Source organism: Meles meles, chromosome 13 (genome assembly GCF_922984935.1).
Source record: "Meles meles chromosome 13, mMelMel3.1 paternal haplotype, whole genome shotgun sequence".
Classification (NCBI taxonomy): domain Eukaryota; kingdom Metazoa; phylum Chordata; class Mammalia; order Carnivora; family Mustelidae; genus Meles; species Meles meles.
Window position 1 is genome coordinate 47,109,625 of NC_060078.1, and position 25,590 is coordinate 47,135,214.

Consider the following 25,590-nt stretch of genomic DNA (forward strand, 5'->3'; position numbering starts at 1 on the left):
TCCCTGACAAAGGAACAGACTATTAGGAAAGAAGGACCAATGACAAGTCTTAGAGATGAACAATATATTGTGAAATTAAAAGAATCACAGGAAGGTGTAGACAGAGGAACAGAACAGACACTGTTAAAAAATCAATTCAAGGGGGAGGAGTCAAGATGGCGGAGAGGTAGCAGGCTGAGACTACATCAGGTAGCAGGAGATCAGCTTGATAGCTTATCTAAACATTGCAAACATCTACAAATCCAAGGGGAGATCGAAGAGAAGAAGAACAGCAATTCTAGAAACAGAAAATCAACCACTTTCTGAAGGGTGGGACTGGCGGAGAGGTGAATCTAGGGTGACGGGAGGATAGACGACAGGGGGAGGGGCCGGCTCCCAGCAAGCGGCGGAGCAACGGAGCACAAAATCAGGACTTTTAAAAGTCTGTTCCACTGAGAGACATTGCTCCAGAGGCTAAACCGGGGTGAAGCCCACACGGGGTCAGCATGGCCCCAGGTCCCACAGGGTCGCAGAAGGATCGGGGGTGTCGGAGTGTCACAGAGCTCTCAGGTGTTAGAACGGAGAAGCCGGCTACAGAGACAGAGCCAAGGATTGAACTCTCAGCTCGGGGTTACCTTGAACTGGTCGCGGGCTGGGTGAGCTCGGAACGCGGCTGGAGGCTGGGGATGCGGGGGTGATTGGGTGCTGTCCTCTGGGGGCACACTGAGGAGTGGGGCCCCAGGCTCTCAGCTCCTCTGGGCCGGAGACTAGGAGGCCGCCATTTTCATTCCCATCCTCCGGAACTCTATGGAAAGCATTCAGGGAACAAAAGCTCCCAAAAGCGAACCCTAGCGGATTACTTAGTCTGGCCCCAGTAAGGGCGGTGCAATTCCGCCTGGGGCAAAGACACTTGAGAGTCACTACAACAGGGCCCTCCCCCAGAAGATCAACAAAATATCCAGCCAGGAGGAAGTTCATCTATCAAGGAAAACAGGTTCAATTCCTAAGACAGCAGAGCAATTCCAGAGGAGAAGAAAGCAAAGCACGGAACTCATGGCTTTCTCCCCGTGATTCTTTAGTCTTGTGGTTAATTCAATTTTTTTTTCAATTTTTTTCTTTCTTTTTTCTTCTTCTGTTAAATTTTTTAAAACTTTTACCCTTGTCTTTTTTAACGTTTTTTGACTAGTTTATCTAAAATATATTTTTTCTTTCTTTTTTCTATTTTTTCTTGTTTTATTTTTTAAATTTTTTTGTTTTTTTTTTTCTGAACCTCTTTTTATCCCCTTTCTCCCCCCCACAATTTGGGGTCTCTTCTGATTTGGTTACAGCGCATTTTTCTGGGGTCTTTGCCACCCTTTTAGTATTTTATTTGATCTTTCATATCCTCTTATCTGGACAAAATGACAAGGTGGAAAAAATCACCACAAACAAAAGAACAAGAGGCCGTACCGAAGGCTAGGGACCTAATCAACACAGACATTGGTAATATGTCAGATCAAGAGTTCAGAATGACGATTCTGAAGGTTCTAGCCGGGTTCGAAAAAGGCATGGAAGATATTAGAGAAACCCTCTCTGGAGATATAAAAGCCCTTTCTGGAGAAATTAAAGAACTAAAACCTAACCAAGTTGAAATCAAAAAAGTTATTAATGAGTGCAATCAAAAATGGAGGCTCTCACTGCCAGGATAAATGAGGCAGAAGAAAGAATTAGTGATATAGAAGACCAAATGACAGAGAATAAAGAAGCTGAGCAAAAGTAGGACAAACAGCTACTGGACCATGAGGGGAGAATTCGAGAGATAAGTGACACCATAAGACGAAACAACATTAGAATAATTGGGATTCCAGAAGAAGAAGAAAGAGAGAGGGGAGCAGAAGGTCTACTGGAGAGGAGAGAATTTCCCTAATATGGCAAAGGGAACAAGCATCAAAATCCAGGAGGTGCAGAGAACCCCCCTCAAAGTCAACAAGAATAGGTCCACACCCCGTCACCTAATAGTAAAATTTACAAGTCTTAGTGACAAAGAGAAAATCCTGAAAGCATCCTGGGAAAAAAGTCTGTAACATACAATGGTAAAAATATTAGATTGGCGGCAGACTTATCCACAGAGACCTGGCAGGCCAGAAAGAGCTGGCATGATATATTCAGAGCACTAAACGAGAAAAACATGCAGCCAAGAATACTCTATCCAGCTAGGCTATCATTGAAAATAGAAGGAGAGATAAAAAGCTTCCAGGACAAACAAAAACTGAAAGAATTTGCAAACACCAAACCAGCTCTACAGGATATATTGAAAGGGGTCCTCTAAACAAAGAGAGAGCCTAAAAGTAGTAGATCAGAAAGGTACAGAGACACTATACAGTAACAGTCACCTTACAGGCTAATAATGGCACTAAATTCATATCTCTCAATAGTTACCCTGAATGTTAATGGGCTAAATGCCCCAATCAAAAGACACAGGGCATCAGAATGGATAAAAAAACAAAACCCATCAATATGTTGCCTACAAGAAACTCATTTTAGACGCGAAGACACCTCCAGATTTAAAGTGAGGGAGTGGAAAACAATTTACCATGCTAATGGGCATCAGAAGAAAGCTGGGGTGGCAATCCTTATATCAGATCAATTAGATTTTATGCCAAAGACTATAATAAGAGATGAGGAAGGACACTATATCCTACTCAAAGGGTCTGTCCAACAAGAAGATCTAACAATTTTAAATATCTATGCCCCTAATGTGGGAGCAGCCAAATATATAAACCAATTAATAACAAAATCAAAGAAACACATCAATAATAATACAATAATAGTAGGGGATGTTAACACTCCCCTCACTGAAATGGACAGATCATCCAAGCAAAAGATCAACAAGGAAATAAAGGCCTTAAATGACATACTGGACGAGATGGACATCACAGATATATTCAGAACATTTCATCCCAAAGCAACAGAATACACATTCTTCTCTAGTGCACATGGAACATTCTCCAGAATAGATCACATCCTGGGTCACAAATCAGGTCTCAACCGGTATCAAAAGATTAGGATCATTCCCTACATATTTTCAGACCACAATGCTCTGAAGCTAGAACTCAATCACAAGAGGAAAGCTGGAAAGAACCCAAATACATGGAGACTAAACAGCATCCTTCTAAAGAATGAATGGGTCAACCAGGAAATTAAAGAAGAATTGAAAAAATTCATGGAAACAAATGATAATGAAAACACAATGGTTCAAAATCTGTGGGACACAGCAAATGCAGTCCTGAGAGGAAAATATATAGTGGTGCAAGCCTTTCTCAAGAAACAAGAAAGGTCTCAAGTACACAACCTAACCCTACACCTAAAGGAGCTGGAGAAAGAACAAGAAAGAAACCCTAGGGGCGCCTGGGTGGCTCAGTGGGTTGGGCCACTGCCTTCGGCTCGGGTCATGATCTCAGGGTCCTGGGATCGAGTCCCACGTCGGGCTCTCTGCTCAGCGGAGAGCCTGCTTCCCTTCCTCTCTCTCTGTCTGCCTCTCTTGTGATTTCTCTCTGTCAAATAAATAAATAAAATCTTTTAAAAAAAAAGAGAGAGAAAGAAACCCTAAACCCAGCAGGAGAAGAGAAATCATAAAGATCAGAGTAGAAATCAATGAAACTAGGAGCCGGTTCTTTGAAAGAATCAATGAGATTGATAAATCCCTGGCCAGACTTATCAAAACGAAAAGAGAAAGGACCCAAATCAATAAAATCATGAATGAAAGAGGAGAGATCACAACTAACACCAAAGAAATACAGACAATTATAAGAACATACTATGAGCAACTCTACGCTAACAAATTTGGCAATCTGGAAGAAATGGATGCATTCCTAGAGACATATAAACTACCACAACTGAAACAGGAAGAAATAGAAAACCTGAACAGGCCCATAACCAGTAAGGAGATTGAAACAGTCATCAAACATCTCCAAACAAACAAAAGCCCAGGGCCAGACGGCTTCCCAGGGGAATTCTACCAAACATGTAGAGAAGAACTAATTCCTATTCTCCTGAAACGATTCCAAAAAATCGAAATGGAAGGAAAACTTCCAAACTCATTTTATGAGGCCAGCATCACCTTGATCCCCAAACCAGACAAGGATCCCACCAAAAAAGAGAACTACAGACCAATATCCTTGATGAACACAGATGTAAAAATTCTTACCAAAATACTAGCCAATAGGATTCAACAGTACATTAAAAAGATTATTCACCACGACCAAGTGGGATTTATTCCAGGGCTGCAAGGTTGGTTCAACATCCGCAAATCAATCAATGTGATAGAACACATTAATAAAAGAAAGAACAAGAACCATGTGATACTCTCAATAGATGCTGAAAAGGCATTTGACAAAGTACAGCATCCCTTCTTGATCAAAACTCTTCAAAGTGTAGGGATAGAGGGCACATACCTCAATATTATCAAAGCCATCTATGAAAAACCCACCGCAAATATCATTCTCAATGGAGAAAAACCGAAAGCTTTTCATTTAAGGTCAGGAACACAGCAGGGATGTCCATTATCACCACTGCTATTCAACATAGTACTAGAAGTCCTAGCCTCAGCAATCAGACAACAAAAAGAAATTAAAGGCATCCAAATCGGCAAAGAAGAAGTCAAACTATCACTCTTCGCAGATGATATGATACTATATGTGGAAAACCCAAAGGACTCCACTCCAAAACTGCTAGAACTTGTACAGGAATTCAGTAAAGTGCCAGGATATAAAATCAATGCACAGAAATCAGTTGCATTTCTGTACACCAACAACAAGACAGAAGAAAGAGAAATTAAGGAGTCAATCCCATTTACAATTGCACCCAAAACTCTAAGATATCTAGGAATAAGCCTAACCAAAGAGGCTAAGAATCTATATGCAGAAAACTATAAATTACTCATGAAAGAAATTGAGGAAGACACAAAGAAATGGAAAAATGTTCCATGCTCCTGGATTGGAAGAATAAATATTGTGAAAATGTCTATGCTACCTAAAGCAATCTACACATTTAATGCAATCCCTATCAAAATACCATCCATTTTTTTCAAAGAAATGGAAGAAATAATCCTAAAATTTATATGGAACCAGAAAAGACCTCGAATAGCCAAAGGAATATTGAAAAAGAAAGCCAAAGTTGGTGGCATCACAATTCCGGACTTCAAGCTCTATTACAAAGCTGTCATCATCAAGACAGTATGGTACTGGCACAAAAACAGACACATAGATCAGTGGAACAGAATAGAGAGCCCAGAAATAGACCCTCAACTCTATGGTCAACTAATCTTTGACAAAGCAGGAAAGAATGTCCAATGGAAAAAAGACAGCCTCTTCGATAAATGGTGCAGGGAAAGTTGGACAGCCACATGCAGAAAAATGAAATTGGACCACTTCCTTACACCACACATGAAAATAGACTCAAAATGGTGAAGGACCTCAATGTGAGAAAGGAATCCATCAAAATCCTTGAGGAGAACACAGGCAGCAACCTCTTTGACCTCAGCCACAGCAACATCTTCCTAGGAACATCGGCAAAGGCAAGGGAAGCAAGGGCAAAAATTAACTATTGGGATTTCATCAAGATCAAAAGCTTTTGCACAGCAGAGGAAACAGTTAACAAAACCAAAAGACAACTGACAGAATGGGAGAAGATATTTGCAAACGACATATTAGATAAAGGGCTAGTATCCAAAATCTATAAGGAACTTAGCAAACTCAACACCCAAAGAACAAACAATCCAATGAAGAAATGGGCAGAGGACATGAACAGACATTTCTGCAAAGAGACATCCAGATGGCCAACTGACACATGAAAAAGTGCTCCACATCACTTGGCATCAGGGAAATACAAATCAAAACCACAATGAGATATCACCCCACACCAGTCAGAATGGCTCAAATTAACAAGTCAGGAAATGACAGATGCTGGCGAGGATGCAGAGAAAGGGGAACTCTCCTACACTGTTGGTGGGAATGCAAGCTGGTGCAACCACTCAGGAAAAAAGCATGGAGGTTCCTCAAATGTTGAAAATAGAACTACCCTATGACCCAGCAATTGCATTACTGGGTATTTACCCTAAAGATACAAACGTAGTGATCCGAAGGGGCACATGTACCCGAATGTTTATAGCAGCAATGTCTACAATAGCCAGACTATGGCAAGAACCTAGATGTCCATCAACAGATGAATGGATAAAGAAGATGTGGTATATATACACAATGGAATACTATGCAGCCATCAAAAGAAATGAAATCTTGCCATTTGTGACGACGTGGATGGAACTGGAGGGTATCATGCTTAGTGAAATAAGTCAAACGGAGAAAGACAACTATCATATGATCTCCCTGATATGAGGACGTGGAGATGCAACATGGGGGGTTAGGGAGATAGGAGAAGAATAAATGAAACAAGATGGGATTGGGAGGGAGACAAACCATAAATGACTCTTAATCTCACAAAACAAACTGGGGGTTGCTGGGGGGAGGTGGGGTTGGGAGAGGGGGAGGGGGTTATGGACATTGGGGAGGGTATGTGCTATGGTGAGTGCTGTGAAGTGTGTAAACCTGGAGATTCACAGACCTGTACCCCTGGGGATAAAAATACATTATATGCTTATAAAAAAAAAAAAAAAGGATGAATACCCAACTTTTGTAGCAACATGGACGGGACTGGAAGTGATTACGCTGAGTGAAATAAGTCAAGCAGAGAGAGCCAATTATCATATGGTCTCAATTATTTGTGGAGCATAACAAATGACATGGAGGACATTGGGAGATGGAGAGGAGAAGGAAGTTGAGGGAAATTGGAAGGGGAGGCGAACCCTAAGAGACTATGGACTCTGAAAAACAACCTGAGGGTTTTGAAGGGGCGGGGGTGGGAGGTTGGGGGAACCAGGTAGTGGGTAATAGGGAGGGCATGTATTGCATGGAGCACTGGGTGTTGTGCAATGAATACTGTTATGCTGAAAAAATAAATAAAAATTTTAAAAAAAGAAAATATTAAAAATTAAAAAAATAATAAAATAAAATAAAATAAATCAATTCGATGAGCCTAAGGATCAAGCTGAAGCATTCACCCAAAGGCACCAAACCCAGAGCTTTACAAGTATTCTGTCAAAGGTTCACATAACTCCCATGTGGTACGAACTCATCTTACAACAAGTTGAGAAGTGTCCCAGCTCATTTTCCAAAAGTAGAATAACCACCCCCCACACACAGAGCACGTCAAAAAATGAGAAAAAAAAAAATCTATAGAGCAAATTCCTTTATGAACCAAAGGGTTAAAGTAAAAATATTAGCCAGCTGAAACCAGCAATATATTAAAAGCAAAATATATCATGACCCAATAGGGATCTCCCACCTTCAACCCAGTATTGAGAACATCCCAGGAATGACTGAATGAGTTGACTCAATAAAAACTAGATCTATTACACTAAACCAATTTGGAACATTAGCAGATTAAAGATTATCTTTAATCTTTAATTAAAGTTATCATCTTAGTAAATGCAGAAAATGCAACTGAAAAATTAAACATTTACTCTTAATAAAAAGTAATTTGCAAGCTAGGAATAGGAATAAAAATTCTTAACTCATTAAAAAGTATCAACCAGGGTGCCTGGGTGGCTTAGTGGGTTAAGCCTCTACCTTCAGCACAGGTCATGAGCCCAGAGTCCTGGGATCGAGCCCTGTGTCGGGCTCTCTGCTTGGTAGGGAGCCTGCTTCTCCCTCTCCCTTTTGGGCTTTCTCTCTCAAATAAATAAATAAAATCTTAATAAAAATAAAAGCTATCAACCGAAACAGTGCAAATATACTTGACACATGGGAAGTATCCTTCATTCAAGTAGGAACAAGACATAGGGGGCCACACTATTCACCATTCCTGACTAGCAGAACTAGTAAGTAAGAAAAAAAAAAAAAAAAAGGAGGTAATAGTATTAAAAAGCAAGAGACAATCCTGACATTATTTGTAGATGGTATTCAGAGTACCTAGAATATATAAAAGAATCAGCTGTAAATTAGTAAAATATGTCAGCAAGATTGCTAGATACACACCAATATGTAAAATCAACAGTATTCTTATGAACTAGAAAACGTCTTTTCTTAATGTCATTTACTATAGCAACCAAAACCATAGGATAAGTAGGCATAAATGTAAGACGTGTATGACCTTATTATAAATGAAAGATAATAGTGCAATTATGACTTCATAAATGTGTTAAAAATGGAGTAATATCTCCCATTCATAGATAAGAAACTCAAGATCATAAACAGTCCTCCCCAAATAATCTGTATAAATCATTACAATTTTGATAACAAGAATCTAAATGTGGCAACCTAATCCCCAAATTTACATGGAGTCATGAACTACGGCATCTTTGGAAGATGAGAGGAATCATTCTACCTTATGATAAACAATTCTAAGGCTACAATGAATAAATAGTAGTGAGTAATGAATAAATGAATAAATACAATGAATAAATAATAGTGAGTTATTGGCAAAGGTAGCTAAGTGGACCAATTTAACAGAATACAGAGCCCAGAAATATTCCCATAATTATATGAAAATTTGATATAATCATAGAGATAGCTTCACAAATCAGAGGGAAAGAATGGGCTTTTTTTTTTTTTTTAGAGGTGTTAGGAAAAGTAACTATATGAATTTACAAGAAAATTTATGAGAATGTAATCATGACCTCGGATTAGGAAAGGGACTCTTACATAAGGAAACAAAAAAAAGGGGGAAAGACTGAATTTGACTATACTTAAATTTAAAACTTCTGTATGATAAATGACATCATATGCAAAGTAGATACGTGGATGTTCTAATTCTCCACATTTTTATGTAAGAAAGATCCCCAACCAAAACTAAAAAATCTTTAAGACCTAAGAATAAGCCTAATATGAAATGTGGCAAGACCTTTATGAAGAAAGTTATTAAAATTTTATCCAAGAATATAAAATACTTTAAGAAAATGAGACCTATCACGATCTTAATGGGAAAAACTGTATTAATTTGAAGAAGCCTATTATCCTCAAATCAATGAATACACTAATGCAATCTCAATCAAAAGAGCAACATAATCTAAGTGACATAATAAACTGATTCTAAGATTTACCTGGAACAGGAAATACACAAGACAAGGGGGGCAGAGGACCGGAAGGACTAGGAACTTGCCTGTAGATAGCAAAACATAGTACGAAGTCAACAGTGAAGAGTGTGGTTGGTATAATAGACATCTGGATCCATTGATCCAGGAGTAAGACAACTTTGCATACAATAAACTTGGCATTTCAGATGGGTAGAAAGAATGAACAGAGAAAAGAATGAAGAATGAAAAACTTCAATAATAATTGGGGGTGATCAACTTTTCATTTTTGTTTGGGGGGAGGGACCCTATAAGATTTATAACCAATTATAAAACTAGACGAATGTGATGTGAGCAGGCAATACTCAAGATCTACAAATGGCCAACAAACATGGAAATGTTTGGTTGCCTAAGTAATCAGGGTAACTGAAGTTCAAACAAGGTATTTTCAACCATAAGATTGGTTAAAAACAAAACAAAAACAAAACCTCTGATTGCTGCTAAGGTTGTGGAGAATGGGTCCTCTTATGGGGTATAAATGGAAGGAAGTAGTTTCACTACATCAATTGAAACTAAAAATCTGGGGCGCCTGGGTGGCTCAGTGAATTGAGCCTCTGCCTTGGACTCAGGTCATGATCTCAAGGTCCTGGGATCAAGTCCTGCATCGGGCTCTCTGCAGGGAGCCTGCTTCTCCCTCTTTCTGCCTGCCTCTCTGCCTACTTGTGATCTCTCTCTCTGTCAAATAAATTTAAAGAAAAAAAAGTAAAGAAGAGAGAACAACTAAAAATGTGATTCTTTTCAATTATGTGGAATTTAAGAAACAAAACAGATGAACATAAGGGAAGGGAAGGAAAAATAAGACGAAAACAGACAAGGAGGCAAACCATAAGAGACTTAACAAGAGGGAACAGACTGAGGACTGCTGGAGAGGAGGGGCATGGGAGGATGGGTAACTGGGTGACGAGTATTAAGGAGGACACTTGAAGTAACGGGCAAAGCTGGGTATTAAATGCAAATGATGAACCACTGATTTCTACTTCTGAAACTAATAAGACAGTATATGGTAATTAAATTGAATTTAAATTTAAAAAAATTTTTTTAAATTTAAAAATCTATGTCATTTTTAACCCAGCAGTTCCAAGAAGGTAGAGCTATTAATTGCAAGGAAGAAAAGATGTTTTGCATGTAACATTAAATGAAAAGTTAGCTGCAAAGCAGTAAGGGTGATATAATCGCGTCTATGTTAAATCATGCCTATAAGACAAATCTGGTTCTATAATAAAGAGACTCCAAAAGACAGTGGTTTAAGCAAGTCAGCAATTTATTTTGCTCTTAAGTAACAGAAGGAAAGCAGTTCAAGGCTGGCAGGCCAGCTTCTCCAGCCTCAACACACAACCTCCACAGTTCCCATATCACTGCTTAAGGTCCCCCAGAATCTCAGCCAGCAGAAGAGTATACACCCAATCCCTTATTTAAGGGCCCAATCTGGAAGTTCCATTCACATCCCACTGCCCAGTCATGAGGCCACAATTTCACTGCAAGGGAGGCGGGGAAGCCAAGTCTTCAGCAGAGCAGCCAGGCATCCTGGCAAAACTCCAGAAACTCGTCAGTAAAGGAAGGGGGGAAACACATGACAGCAGCCATCTCTGCCACATGTATTTGCAAATACGTGGAAAACAACCTGGAATAAATATACACTAATTGCCTGAAATTGTTTTAACGGTGATAGTATATTTATGTATGAACTAGGAAGTTTTAAAATTTCACAAAATTTTAAAATCCTTTATTGTTGCTTGGTACCAATATAACACATTAAATACATTAAATGTCTACATCGTACGAAGCTTTTTAAGTTCCAAAAAGTAGATTCTATCTAAATGAATAAGTTACTCGCTATTGTTAAAAACATTACACTTCGAGTATCTTCCTCTAAGCCTCTCCACCTGGGAGGCCTGATGACAATGCTTATAGATGTCCACACTGGGACACAGGCAGGATGGCGACCTGCCCAAGGCCCCAGCATGCTGGTGGCAGAGCTAAGAACAAGAGTGAGGACCGCCTTCTTTTACTGCATAACTTTTAATGGCATTTTCTATTTGATGAGAAGGTTACAACTTCTCTCACTCTTGGGGCACCTGGGTGGCTCAGTCGGTTAAGCACCTGCCTTTGGCTCAGGTCATGATCCCAGCCTGCTGGGCAGGTCATGGTCCCAGGGTCCTGGGATCCAGCCCTGCATTGAGCTCCTTGCTCGGTGGGGAGTCTTCCTCTCCCTCTCCCAATCTCTCTCAAATAAATAAATAAAATCTTAAAAAAAAAAAAAAAAAAAAAAAGATAAACCTCTCATTCAGTATAGAGTTCAGATTTCAGAAAGAAAGAGAAAATGAACTGCTTTCAATCTGAGAATAAGGTGGAAGCGATTTCCTTACAGGCTAATGATTACAAAAATAAAGATAAAAAAAGAACTTCCCAGAAATGAAAGTCATGAGTTTTGACTCCCTTCTAAGCCAAATTCTCAAGTTTAGGATTTATTGAGCTGTTTAAAAATCCTTTCTATGACTTCTAGATAATGACAGGAGACCGAAGAAAATAATAGAATCTTCTTCCCCTAATATATAAATCACTCTAAAAACAGAGTAAGATGAATAAGCCAGAATTTTTTAAAGAGCAGCAGAAAATCCTGGTGGGAATCATGACTCTAGGACATCTCCTCCCTACCTCTAGGATTCTTTGGCCCAAGCTATCTAACAAAATCTCCGAAACGGCGGGGTAAAACGCAAATCCTCCAACCAGAGCCCAGCAGAGGCTCTTCCCCACTCCCAAACCTAAACCCCTTCTGTCTGGGTCACAGGGAAGGGCATGCAGATATGGACGGAGCTGCTCACGTGCAACATAAACAAGGTGTAAAGAAACAGCATGGGAGGAAGATGAGCACGGTACGGAGAAAGCAGAGAGGAAAAACAGCCTGCCACAGAGAATAAGCCCAAGAAAGAACTCCACTGTGACAGCCTGAGAAGAAATTTAAGTCATGTAATGAATTTAAGAAAACAAGACTTCAGGGCTGAGACGATAAAACAACGGAGAGAGGGAAACAAGAAAATCAAAGCTAAGAAAACAAACTGAGGATCAAAACAACACCGTCACAGAACTATAAATGCATAAGCAATAGCCAGGAAACAGCTGAAAACCAAACGTCTAGAACAGGAGTGTTGCAGGGAAGGCAAAGGACAAAGAGAGGTGGACACAACTGGACAGAAGAGAATACATAAGGAGAGCGATGGTGCCCAATACAAAGTAATCAACATCCTTAGAGAAGCAAACAGTAAATAAAATAAAAAATGCTCCAAGTCCCCTCCCAGCATGTAAGCAGAGAGAGGGGGCCACAACAGTGGTCACGACGTGGTAATGGTGGCACACTGGCTGTGGTCCGGAGTGACGTTTGTATGCCTGTGTGTGTTTTTATTTGTACTCACTTTTGAGTCTGCTTAAGATCTGTGTATTTTTTTAAGATCATATATTTTATTTTCCTCAAACCAAAAGTCCCCATAGAGAGGAAAAAGATGTCCTTTGCTTTAAGTTAAGCCAATGTAAGCTGAGTGCACTACAACCTTCTGCAAGGACAGGCCCCATTATTTATTACCAAGCTATTTCATGCTTTACTAGTGAAAATACCTGCCGATTTACAGTACCTTAAAAGGGAGACTGTTTAAAGGCAATTAATATATTCAAAAGACAGTAAGTCTCATTTGTTTATGGGTGGCAAATGATAAATTTAAACATTTAAAAGCTATGCACCAAAAATAAATATCTGTTATCAGATATTGGTGAGCTAATTTATTGATTAGGTCTGACTGAATATAAGACATGTTTTTAGCACCAATAAAAAGAATTCTTGAGATTTCTTGTCTACAAACATCTAAATGAGTAATAATGGGCTCCCTGATGGCATCTTTAGGGTGAAGGAACAAATGTGATCCAAGCATTAACTGTTAGGTCCCTGATTTTGTAACATAATTCATAGTGCCAAAATAAAATCAACCCAAGTATTTCTAAAACTTCAGTTTTAGAGATGAATTTCTTCTTCCTTAAAGTTTTAAATTATGAGGTAGATATCAAAGTAAACATCAGACGCAGCCAACTTCTGTTGACGAACATGATTATTAATCAGAGGATTAATACTCAGAAATTTCCATTAGGAAATTGAAAGTTTAAAAAGTAATGTTGATCAGCAGTATTCTGGCTTAAGTTTCCAAATTCCTTCACCACTAGAAGTTCTATGAAAAGTGCAAAGATTTCGCAACAGTTCTCGGAAGACACAAGACTGTGAGGCTGATAACTTGGATTCGAACTCCTGCAGTATCTCGCGAGTGCTGGCCTGGCCATCCACGTGGGCCTGAAAAGCGATGAAGTTTCTCATGTCCACCAGCAGGTCATCGTGTTCGGTGGTGGAGGGTGGTGGCGCAGATGCCTCGTGGTGTGTATTTTCACTTTCCAGCCGCTCTGGCAAAATCAGGTGGTTCCTAGCTCTCATTTTAGCCAACAGTGAAGACGAAGAGAGGGCTGCGGGTGAAGACTCTGCATCTTCCATTTTCCCACTGAAGTGCTCAGAAGCATTATCCTTCCCATCCTTTCTTGTGACACCGTCCTGGAGAAAGAACACCACTGCAGTGATGCGCCAGCTTCTAGTTCATGCTCCCACTATTTCCCCAAAGGCCCTGAGGAGCCAAAGATGACCACTCGAGCCCCAGGCAATGGGGCTGACAGCAAAGAATGAGAGATCATCAAACAAAAAGGGAGGGGGCAAGACAAGCACTGAAATCCACCCAACATTAAAGAACATTTCTGGGAAAACCCAAATGCCCCAAACTATACTCTTCACTTCATCATCATTCTGTGTGGTGAGAAGAGGGAGGGGAGGGTGGGGGCACCGAGCCTCCCTTTGGCGGGAAAGCCGGTTCCAGGAGGTGTGGATTCTACAGGCTTCTCCAGCTCTTACTCCCAAATCCACCCTGACCGTGGCACTGTGGGACAAGGAGCTGTTACACAGCTGCGCTTCCTTCTCCTCACTTTTCAATCTTTTGACTCTTTCCCTCTTTGCACCTCATGTGAGTTGCCCTAGAACAACAACATGCATCCCTACTGCCAAAAGAATGTAACGTGGGAAGTCAAAAAAGGTTTGCTATTCCAGATGTGTTCATGTTAATCTAAAATAGGAGTCTCAACTTGGGAGTCTTCAACTTTTATCAGCAACATAGCCCTTGACTAGAAAAGACAAAAGCGAGAGCACTGCATGACAAGGTTTGGTCTAATCTTTACTCAGTGAAGCACTCAAGGCATCCGGGGTCACAGGACCGGGAGAGATGGGCACAAGGCTCCAGCAGCTAGTACATTACACACAACATTCGAGGGCTTTTCTCCACCTTCGTTTTAGAGGGTAGTGTTCTCTGGAGCTGGTACTTCACCTCTGGATGGAGCCGGCAGAATGGGCAGCAACTCACACATCACCTATCCCCTGTGTTTTCTCAGGCCAAAACAGATTCTGCTATAGATTTGAGTTTAATACTTTGTCTTTTACAAAGTTGGCTGGTCCTTTCAGCTTCAAATATAAGTGCTTCATTAATAAGAGCCTACAACACAACACACCAGGTATCATTATGCCAGTGTTTTTCCTCACATCTGACTCAGGTGAAGCTTTCATGGCAATTCAGTCATGTAAGTCTCGGACATGAAAAGCAGCTAGGCTATCGTATTACCTGGTATTTCTCCTTTGAGCCTGTTGAAGAAGGGTGTTGCACAGAGATGTTGGAATTCCTTTTCTGACCAAATCTACTCCTAAATAAGGAAAAGAATCACAGTAGATAAAATGTTTGCTTTTGTGACTTAGAGATGAAAATGCCCTTTCAACAACTTAATCTTTTCCTGGAAAAGTTTTCTTCTGCAAGGTTATTCTTTCATAGCCATGATGCTCATCCCCTTTAATTTTTCTACTTTACCCTCCTAGGAAGTAACTGCTGCATTTCAAGTAAGAACTGCTCAATATCTTGTTCGACACAGGATGGAGACTATCCTCAGATTCTAGGAAGGAAGATTATTCTAAACGAATATACTGAATAGCACAGTGGTTACTGACTGCTGTACACTGGCTAATCATCTCATTAAAGTGTAATCGCTATTCTGTTATCTTACTCTTAACATCATCTCTTAAACAAAACAGACCATGTCTCCTTCCCCTGAAAACTCAGCTTTGGAAAGCAGGGGACAATGTAAGGCAAAATGTAAGATTGTATGTCGTTCCCCACGTCCTCCAAATCTGGGTGACCCCATCGCTCCCTGAGCGATTTTCTACCATGCTTGCTCTGGCTGTACTCCTAGCCTAGACGGTCTGGCCTCCTCATGTGCATGGCAAGGCGGTCATCTCTTACTTGATTCCTGCTGGCGCACCAGAAATGCCCCGGTGACCCGTCCAGGTGGGAACACCAGATGCCGCCCCCAGACACCGCTGGCGAGAGAGCCTCAGGGCTTTCAGGGCGTCCTGGGCTACCCGGTTGGCCTCTGCCTCCACCAGCACATAATCTGGATTGGCTCCGTCCATGATGGCATCGTGTTTCATGACACTGTGCACTCCGACTAGCAAGAACAAAGGGAACAGTGACATGTTGTTTCAGTTTGTACACAGTCACATTTTTTTCCTCTGTACAGTCTAGTATGTTGTGGGTAGAGAAAAGACAATGAACACTTTCAGCTATTTGCTGAGGTGACTATCGTGACCCGGGGACTTTACAAATATCGTTGCCACTTGCCTTCATCACTACCCTATAAGATAGGGACCAGTCACTATTCCTGTTCTGTAATGACTGAAGTATAATGCTTGTCACCACAACTTCAACATCCCTGCTATCTGGAAAATTTTAAAACTTCCTATTAATCAATCAATTCTTTATTGAAAGGAAAGATATAAAAATATAAACCAGAATTATGGAACTTTTAAAAAGTAATGATCATGAAAGTGCTACTTATCAGCAGAATTTAGTGCAGGCACCAGTGGAAAATTCACACCCTTAAATATTTATATCAATAGAAATGAAGAAATAAAAACAAATGAAATTTCCAAGTCAAGTCTTAAAAAAAAGTTCAGCCAAAAAACCTCACGAAAACACAACAAAAACAAAAGCACAAGGAAGAAAGTAATAAAAATAAAAGCAAAAACTAATGAGGTAGAGAACAACCATAAAACTAATTAATAAATGAAAATGCTGGTTTATGTTTTTTTAAAAAATCACAAAATAGTCAAACCACTAGCTTAACCTGACCAAAAAAAAGGGTGGAGGAAATATACAAAATTAGAAATGACATGGGAGAAAATATCTTGAGACAGGAACAAATTTTTAAAAAATTATTATAAGAATATTTTCAATGCCTCTGAGCAAATAAACTTGAAAACAAGGCAAAAAGAGATCATTTCCTATGAAAACAGACCAGGAATTGTACAAAACAGCAGAAAGTTACCAGTAAACTCCTTACAAAAAAGTTTCAGGCCCAAATGGTTTTTCCTGAAATGCCGTACAGAAACCTGGCCCTCCCGCACCGAGAACGACAGACAGTGACCTCTGGTAACTCGGGGCCATCATGCTGTGAACACAGTGACTGCCAAGGCCTGAACAGGATGACACCCCAGGGATGACGATGCTGTGCAGGACTGCCTCTCCTCCCCAGTTCTGAGCAACTGTTGAGTCTGCTTTCCTGAGTTTTCTCCCTTGACAGGAGCAATCAAGCTTTCCTACTTCCAGAAGGCCTGCCCTGCCTCTCCCCCACGGCTGTTACTTCAATCTGCGGCTGGAGAATCAGGTGAAGACAGCACGTACAGAAACTTCCTATCACTGGTCAGTAGTATAAACCTACTCAGAGCACTGCACCCCTCCTATGTGTGGCTGTAAGTCAAGTACTGTTGTGCTCCAGAGTTTCAAATTCCTCTAGGTCTTCAGAAGAGAGATGTGAATACGATTTTCAAAATGTCGATACATTTCAAATCTGAATTTTAGAACAGATACTTCCAGTTGCGAGCCCACTCTGCCCTGCAAGTCAAGGCTGCGCTGCTAGAACCAGCCTACTCCTCTTCTGTTCCTAGCACACCTGTGGCAAAGTCAGCAAAAAGATTACCTGACTTTTTGAAAAGCTTTTCCAAGACATAATCATCGTTGCTCTGTTCACTGGTCTCATTCTCATTTTCACTGTCCCGCTTGTGGTACCGCCTTTTCTTCACGAGGTGTGGAATCCGAGTTCCTTCAAACTTGGCATCTCTGCGATGCTTAGAGCTCTTTGGCTTCTGCGCGGGCCTCTGAGGCTGCTCCAAGGGTTCCTCCTCTGGCACACTATGTTTCGTTTTTGACTTGTGCTTACAAAAATTACCTTCCGATTGCTTTTTCTCCCAAAGAGGCTCTGTCTGAGCCTGGCAGCTTTCTCTTCTGTTAGAAAGACCCTGCTTTTCATTGATGCTTTCCTCACTAGAGAACCCGTCCACTTTGCTGATTCTCGGAGAATCTGGACAATCCCCCTGTCCGTTAATCACGGAGGACTCCTCCAGTCTAGACACTGCGTTCGTCCCTTCTCCAGGCCCGTCACTGCCAGGTAGATTCCGAGGTATTTGGGGGGCATCTTTCAAAGGATCACCTGGATCAGAAGTTACTACATTTCCTTCGGCTCCTGTAGCTGTAGATTTCTCTTCAATGGATGGGGCCTCATTTGTGGATACAGTAGAATCAGGAAACTTTTTGCATATTGGAACATCATGGTCTGCTCCAAAGGCTGGTGGAAGTTTTCTTTTTAAATGGAGCTTGGAAGCCTGAACTTCTGAGCCAGTTCCTGTAAAGAGGAAAAACACGCTCAAGTTACATGACATAATTCTCCTGTACTTTATGATTTTAAGTGAAATTATTTTATGTAATACCTGCAAAAATTGCGCTTGTCTCAGTGCTCTGGGAAGGGTCAGGACTTGTCAGAGTGAACAGCTCATAAAGATCGTTGGACTTGAAAAATCGCCTTTGCTTTGGATCTTTTAGCACTCTGTTTGTCAGAAACTGCTTGAAAATTTGTCTAAAAAGATAAAAATTAAACTAGTATAAAACAATGTTTAGCTGCAACTCGAAATCCCAGCTATAAAACAACATGAGAGATAGGGTAACTGTAGCTGGACAAATGTGTACATCATCCCCAAGCTTTCTGCCTTGGAAAATTACAATTCAAAAAGTTCATAAAATATCGGGTGGTCTCCGTGCTTGACGGAATTTAAATTACAAACAGTATCTTATTATTTATACCCAGTGAGCTTTTTCATCTCTAACGTCACATGTTAGGAATCACCTTTCTACATACAATCATATGACTCGCAGCCTCTCCAAGCTGGAAAGAGTTGGATTCCAGGACTCTTGGACCAAGAGTCCCCGCCCTGCCCTCCTCAGGACCCCTCTGGGATGGGATTCAGGATACTCTCTTACCGGGCCTTTGCAAAGCCTTCCCTGGGAGTGATCTCACCCACCTTCCGCCTGCTGATTCACACTCCATTCTGAAGCTCCACACCATCGTCACTCTTGCCCAGACCCCCCACAAAGCAGTTCTGCCCCTCCTGCACCCCCTCCCACCCTGAGGCGAAAGCACATCTGAGAGGACACTCTCCCTTACAGGAACAGCTCGTCTCCTGCCCTCTCAGAATAAGGCTTGGAAAAACACACACCCATCTGGGAGCGCTCCAGTGCCTAGTGGAAAGCAGGGAGCCTCCCTTTAAGAACTGGGGTGCAGCTCAAGAATAAAGACCCAGAAGAGGAAGGGGAAAAGGTGGCCGTATCTCCACCTCATTGTTAAAGAGCCCCTTGTCTAAACCCCTACTCGTACAGAGAAAAAGAAACAGGTGTCCTGGTCGGGGGCATTTGAGCCAAAGGCCCATGCTGATCACAACTGCAAATTCCAGGATGTGTTTCAACTCTGTTGCTTCTTAAAATTTTTATGAAAAAGGGTGCCTGCGTGGCTCAGTGGGTTAAGCCTCTGTCTTCGGCTCAGGTCATGATCTCAGGGTCCTGGGATTGAGTCCCACATCGGGCTCTCTGCTCAGCAGGGAGTCTGCTTCCCCCCTCCCCCCACCCTGCCTGCCTCTCTGCCTACTTGTGATCTCTGTCAAATAAATAAATAAAATCTTTAAAAAAAATTTTTTTATGAAAAAAGATGGTGCACTATAGTAGGTATGTTCTGGGATCGAGTCCCACACCAGGCTCCCAGCTCCCTGGGGAGTCTGCTTCTCTCTCTGACCTTCTCTCTCATGCTCTCTCTCACTCATTCTCTCTAAGATAAATAAATAAAATCTTTAAAAAAAAAAAAAAAGAATAATTAAGATGAAGTTGACACACAAGCAGTCCTTGCGGTTTTATAAGGTAGAAGAATGTCAAGTTCAAAGACATTTTTTTAAAAACTCACAATAAACCATCTAAGTTTACTTCAATGAGAAAGAAAAAAAATACAAAAATGAAACAACAAAACACCCCCACCTATCTTTTAAGCAACTATTGCCCCAAGATAAGAACACTTTTTTAAAGCAATACATTTAAAAATTCCCAGCTCAACCCTGGCGGCGTACTTCTATAGCTATACCCTGCCCGCGCGGCAGCCAGGAGAGCCATCTCCGGTCACGGCCGCCACCTGTACTGACCGGTGGTAAATCTTTTCTTCAATAGTGCCAGCCGTCAGAAGCCTGTACACAGTCACTTGCTTCTTCTGGCCAATCCTCCATGCTCGCTCCCGGGCCTAGGGCAGAGAGATGCACTTCAACAAGCACCCTTCCTGACGACAAGCGCTTACTAAAAGAAACAGAGCCGGCCGCGTACTCCCCCTGCCAAAGCCCAAATTCTGCCTAATGCCACTAAATACACCTCAGGCCCATTATCTTCCTTAATGGAACAGGCAAATGATAAAGACAGGCTGAACCACATCTAGCTGAAAAACAACGTGTGTCTGTAACTTTGCCCTCTCTCTTTGTACCCCAGAATGGTGATGAACGCTACAGATAAAACTGCTGGCGACTCTGCCTGCCTGTGAGGCCGAGGGTGCCTTCCTCCATGCCGAGGACTAGGCAACAACCAAGACGGGGGCTCTGTGCTCAAGCTGACAGGGGCACCAAAGGCCCCTCCCAAGGGCTGGCCACTCAACTATCTGTCACTCGTTCACCCCTTTACCTGTGTGTCTGTGCTTGGGTTCCAGTCAGGATCGTAGATGATGACTCTGTTTGCCCCTGTCAGGTTGACTCCTATGCCACCCACCCGCGTAGTCAGAAGAAACACAAATATGGATGTATCCTAGAGTAAGACACACAACACTGAGCACGCACAGCTAGGACTAGTTTCAGCTCTTCGCCTCTGTCTTTACACATTCTACAGAGTGAGACCTCCTCCCAATACAAAGGATGGGTTACATCCTAGAGACCGCTGGTCAGTCAAGATGCCATCTCACAGCTTCTGCTTTTAATACCAATTATACTGGCAATAGCTCAGAGTTGGCTTTTCAAGAAGGAATGCATTCTTTGCTTACACACACAGAATCCAGCAATGCCCAGGGGTAAAAGCAAAAAGTCCCCCTCTACCCACTGCCCATCCCCAGGGTAAGCAGGGCTCAGGTGGGTGAGGCTGCTCTTCCTTCCTCTGCACGGAGTAGCACTACGGGACTCTACTGTTCAATTCCCTTGTCACCTCATTGTATCTTGTAATCAGTGGCTGTCTTGAAGCGATTGCAGTGGTACCATCCATCTTGAGGTAAGAATACTTTTGAGCTCTAAGGAATACTTCAAGGATGTCCAACATCTGTTTGGGAGAGGGGGTGGGGTAAGAATTTAAAAATCAAATACACACCTTCAGTGAGGTCCACCTTTGTCTAAACAGTCACACCTTTCCCCCACAGGTTTAAATTAAAAGGGGCTTCTTGCTGTGAGGCAGAGAAATATAACTACTGTATCTGGGTTTTCCCTACTGTTCATTCTTATAGGCCATCTACCTGAGTTCAGACCCAGACTTGCTCACACCCTAGAATCACATGGTAAGCCTTAAAAAAGCCAACTACTGGGCACCAACTCTAGAGAAAGATCCAAGCTCCCAGAGAGATTTGCAGGCTGCCACCTCAGTATCAGCGGTGAATTTGCTTTTAGAATCATTATTTTAGATCATAACCCATTTTCTTCGTAACTGGTTGTAAGTCTTAAGGAACCAAACTGTTTCGAGCTCACTTCGGCAGCACATATACTAAAAAAGAACCAAACTGTTTCTTGTATGACATCTGTATACTCACTTGTCTTGACTGAGAAAATAGCAATACTCGCTGACCCTGCTTGTGCCATATCTTCAACAAGGACTCAACTACTATCATTTTCCCAGAACGTTTCCAGTATCCAAACTGATCTTCTTCTAGTTCATCATCTGGAATACCTTTAGCATTCTTTGGGCCTCCAGAAAAGAGATCAGGGTGGTTGCAGATTTTTCTTAGGGCTACAAGTCCAGAGAAAATCTGTGGTATAAAAGAATTATGTGCATTTGGATTATGCCATACAAAATAACATTCATTTGGGAAGGAAGGGAAGGAAACTATTTGATATGTAACACAGATTAAAAAGTAATTCTTGGGGCACCTGGGTGGCTCAGTGGGTAAAAGCCTCTGGGATCAGAGGGTCCTGACCCCAGGGTCCTGGAATCGAGCCCCACATTGGACTTTCTGGGTTAAAGCCTCTGGGATCAGAGGATCATGACCCCAGGGTCCTGGAATCGAGCCCCACATTGGACTTCCTGCTCCACGGGGAGCCTGTCTCCTCCCCTCTCTCTCTCTGCCTGCCTCTCTGCCTACTTATGATCTTTGTCTGTCAAATAAATAAAATCTTGTTTGTTTTTTTTTTAAAAAAGGTAATTCTTGGGGTGCCAGGTGGCTCAGTTAGTTAAGCTTCCATTCCTGACTCAGGTCATGGGCTGAGGTCATGATCTCAGGGTCATGGGAACCAGCCCCGCAACAGACTCTGCACTCAGCATGGTGTCTGCTGTCTCTCTCCCTCTCCTCCTCCCCCCACCCACTCTCTCTCTAATATTAATGAGTATTTTTTTTAAAATCTTTAAAAAAAAAAGTAACTCTTCACCAGCTTCTTAGCTTTCTCCCTATTCACAGCGTATTAGGAGCTAGAAGAAATCAGCCTTCACTCATCTTTTCTTGACAAGGCAAGTTCTCTAGAAACAAGAACATTCTATTGGACCAAACATCTACCGGTTATATTTAATTGCTAATGACTTATTTTCTCTTACTAGGAAAAAAGGCATGTAATTCACAGTATATAAAAAAGTGACTCATCTTTTATGTGAATAAAAAAATGTCGGGGTGCCTGGGTGGCTTAGTGGGTTGAGCCTCTGCCTTCAGCTTGGGTCATGATCTCAGGGTCCTGGGATCGAGCTCCATATGGGCTCTCTGCTCAGCGGGAAGCCTGCTTCCCCTCTCTCTCTGCCTTCCTCTCTGCCTACTTGTGATTTCTCTCTCTGTCAAATAAATACATAAAATCTTTAAAAAAATAAATGTCATGCCCATCTAAATTTGGAGAAATCAGGCAAATGACTTAGCAAATGCATTCAGATACTACACTAAGTACCCCTCATTAAAGGTTCTGTAGTTTAACATATGAGTCAGAGGTTGAAGTTCCACCTACTTGTACATAAGAATATCAGAAAACATATCTGCATGGGAAATACACAAATGGGAAAGATATGGGGGTGGTTCACGCAGCAGAAGGACACAGGAGACTGGGGGTGCCTGCCCTCCAGGCCCCAGCAGGAAGGCATCCTTCATAGCTTTCCAAGTGTGACCCAAATCCACCTCATAAGTACAAAAGCTCAAGGAGAAAAAGATAAACCATAATTTAAGCCAAGGTAGTTCTACTGGCAAACAACAGTTAAACAAATAATAAAAAATCTGAATAAATCAGGAGTATTTCAGAACTCCCCTGAAGAGTCATCTGTAACTCCTCTTTCTGCCTCCAGATCGATGCTTCCAGTACAGTGGCCACAAGCCACAGAAAGTCAGTCTAAACTGAAAGGTGCTGCAAATGTAAAATAGAAAAAAAAAAAGGGCAAAATATCTATGTAATCTAAAGTTTTTGATTACATATTAAAAATGACATTTTATATCAAATTAAATAAAATTCATCACCAAAATTGATTTCACCTGTTTTTCTCTTTACCTTTTCAAATGTGACTGTTAGCACAATTTAAAATCACACATGCGGCTTACATTCTGTATCTACAGGTCAGTGCTAATCTAGACCACCAAGCTTCACAACTTGAAGGCACATGAAGATAAGGGCAGATTTAGAAGAGATGAATAAATGTGAATGATATAAGAACCTCTAATAGAGGCCAATCCTAGATGAAATAAGAGAAACAGTGAGCTATGGCCAAAAGAACTGAAATGACTTCCTCTGGAAGAAAAAGCATGCAGACATGATGGGACACAGGCAGCCACGACACCCACACTCATCTCTTTAGCAACCTCTGTGTATAAGCAGGAAGTGTGTTTCAGAGAGTAAGATGCTTGCTACTCAGTTGTACCTCCTGTTAGGACAGACCTATATGTCTAATAAATAAAATATAATTCATACTTTAGGACCCTGAGGCACAAAGAAACTGATTAGTTCATATGGAACTTCAAAGTATATGCTGATTATAAACCCACTACGTATGCTTACTGAACAGACCTTTAACAACATCTATTACTGAGTATTGCCAATAACTAAAATGTTACTACTTACACAAACACTTATGATAGTAATTCTTCCTTCAGGCCCCTGCTAACCCCAGCAGTCTAGGGCCACTTCCCTATGTTCTGCTAGGACCAGACATCCCTGCAGGACTCACCGTTACAGACCCTGTACCTAGCACTACTCTTCTGCTAGACCACATGATGTGGGGTTCAAGTGTAACGGTGCTGCAATACAGACAAAAGCAAGTGTGCTCAAATGTAACTGCACATTGTCTTACTTCTGCAACAGCTCTGAATTAAGGGATGGTTCACACCCAAGTTTTCCCCAAGAGGAAACTGTGAAACAGGACTAGTACTAGCTTCCTTTCCTCCCCACTTCCCTGCTCTATAATTCATTTCTGACCTGCATATCTCCATTGAGAATTCTGTAAACTTCTTTGGAATCAATAAAATTTTGGTAGACTTTATGTTGCTCCTCTGTAAGACGGCAAAATAAGACCTATGGGGGAGAGGAAAAAAAAAAAAACCCAGAGAATTAAAAAAAAAATAATTAAAACATCAACAAAGTTTTCTAATCAAAAAAGCACAACCTATACAATATTAACAACATACCTCTTTTTTAAAAAAGCTAAAATGGTGCCCCATCCCAGAGCTAAACAAAGACACAGTCACCCCTTCTCATCAGCCCTTCCACTTCTGTCATCCATCAACCTCTTGGTCCCCACCCACTATCCCAAGAGTCCCTGAAGATTGGCTTCCTTCCCACAACAACGGTCAGGACCAGGTGCACAAGCTCTCCTCCATCGTAGCCTCCAAGCGCTCAGACGGCCCATGCCCCTCGCTCACAGTTCATTTCAGCACACCTGACCAGGGACCCCTACCCTCACTTGACCTGCCCCCTTTCCAAGAGGTCAAAGCACAGGTCCATGAGTTTACCAGACCTATCCATCCTCCCAGACCAACTTTGCCTGTTATTCCATTCCAGAATGTTCCTTTTCTGCCTCTCAATCCTCCTCTCCTTCATGTCCACTCTATTCCTTGGCTAGTCATAAACCCAAGACATTTTCCTTTAGCTACCCCTCTGCCACCTACTACTTCTGCCTTGTAAACTTCCATGTGAAGACTGACTCAAACTCCTACCTTCAGGTCATAATCCCAGGGTCCTGGGATTGAGCTCCTCATCGCGCTCTCCATTCAACAAGGAGTCTACCTCCCTCTCCATCTGCCCCTACCAGCACCCTTACCCTGCTCATGCAGTCTCTCACTCTCCCCCTCCGTGTCAAATCAATAAAACTCTTAAAAACAAAACAAGACCCAAAAAATGGACAAAACACTGAAGACAGAAATCAAAGCTATCAGTCATGATTCCCTAATTTTCACCCCTAAAATTTATCTATTTTATCTACCTCACTTTGTTTTCTTTTTTATTTTCAGGGGAACAGCTAGTTCCCCATTTGGAAACTGGGACAACTTTCTGACCTTCACACCAGATCTAAAAAACCTCTCCTCTTCCTCTGGACCATGCTCTACCACCTTACTCTCTCCAAAAACTGACGGGGGGAAAACTCCCTAAAAGGATTATGTGTGCTCACCATCCCCACATCCTCACCTTCCAGCCTCTTCCGGTCCGGGACAAGCCTGAGAGCATATCCACTGAGAAAGTGCTATGAACGAGCTCACTAATGATTTCCTAGCAGCCAGCCACACCGAGTCCCTAGGCCTCATGCTTCCACTTCCCCCAACTCCCTCCTGCC

At 41.7% G+C, this 25,590-nt stretch overlaps 1 protein-coding gene across 4 annotated transcripts in view; it reads right to left on the reverse strand.

The window, feature by feature from the left end:
• Nucleotides 1-11,334: 11,334 nt before the first annotated feature.
• The window catches only part of ERCC6 (ERCC excision repair 6, chromatin remodeling factor), a 72,614-nt gene continuing 58,358 nt past the window's right edge, over nt 11,335-25,590 (reverse strand). For all 4 annotated transcript variants that reach the window (XM_046027037.1, XM_046027038.1, XM_046027036.1 and 1 more), the window contains 10 exons: nt 24,240-24,335; nt 21,398-21,613; nt 20,806-20,916; nt 20,296-20,415; nt 19,773-19,867; nt 18,024-18,169; nt 17,237-17,938; nt 15,502-15,706; nt 14,833-14,911; nt 11,335-13,724 (listed from right to left, as the gene is read on the reverse strand). In XM_046027037.1, coding sequence (XP_045882993.1) covers nt 13,305-13,724; nt 14,833-14,911; nt 15,502-15,706; nt 17,237-17,938; nt 18,024-18,169; nt 19,773-19,867; nt 20,296-20,415; nt 20,806-20,916; nt 21,398-21,613; nt 24,240-24,335 — 2,190 coding nt within the window. In that variant the 3' untranslated portion in view covers nt 11,335-13,304. The remainder of the gene's footprint in view (nt 13,725-14,832; nt 14,912-15,501; nt 15,707-17,236; nt 17,939-18,023; nt 18,170-19,772; nt 19,868-20,295; nt 20,416-20,805; nt 20,917-21,397; nt 21,614-24,239; nt 24,336-25,590) is intronic.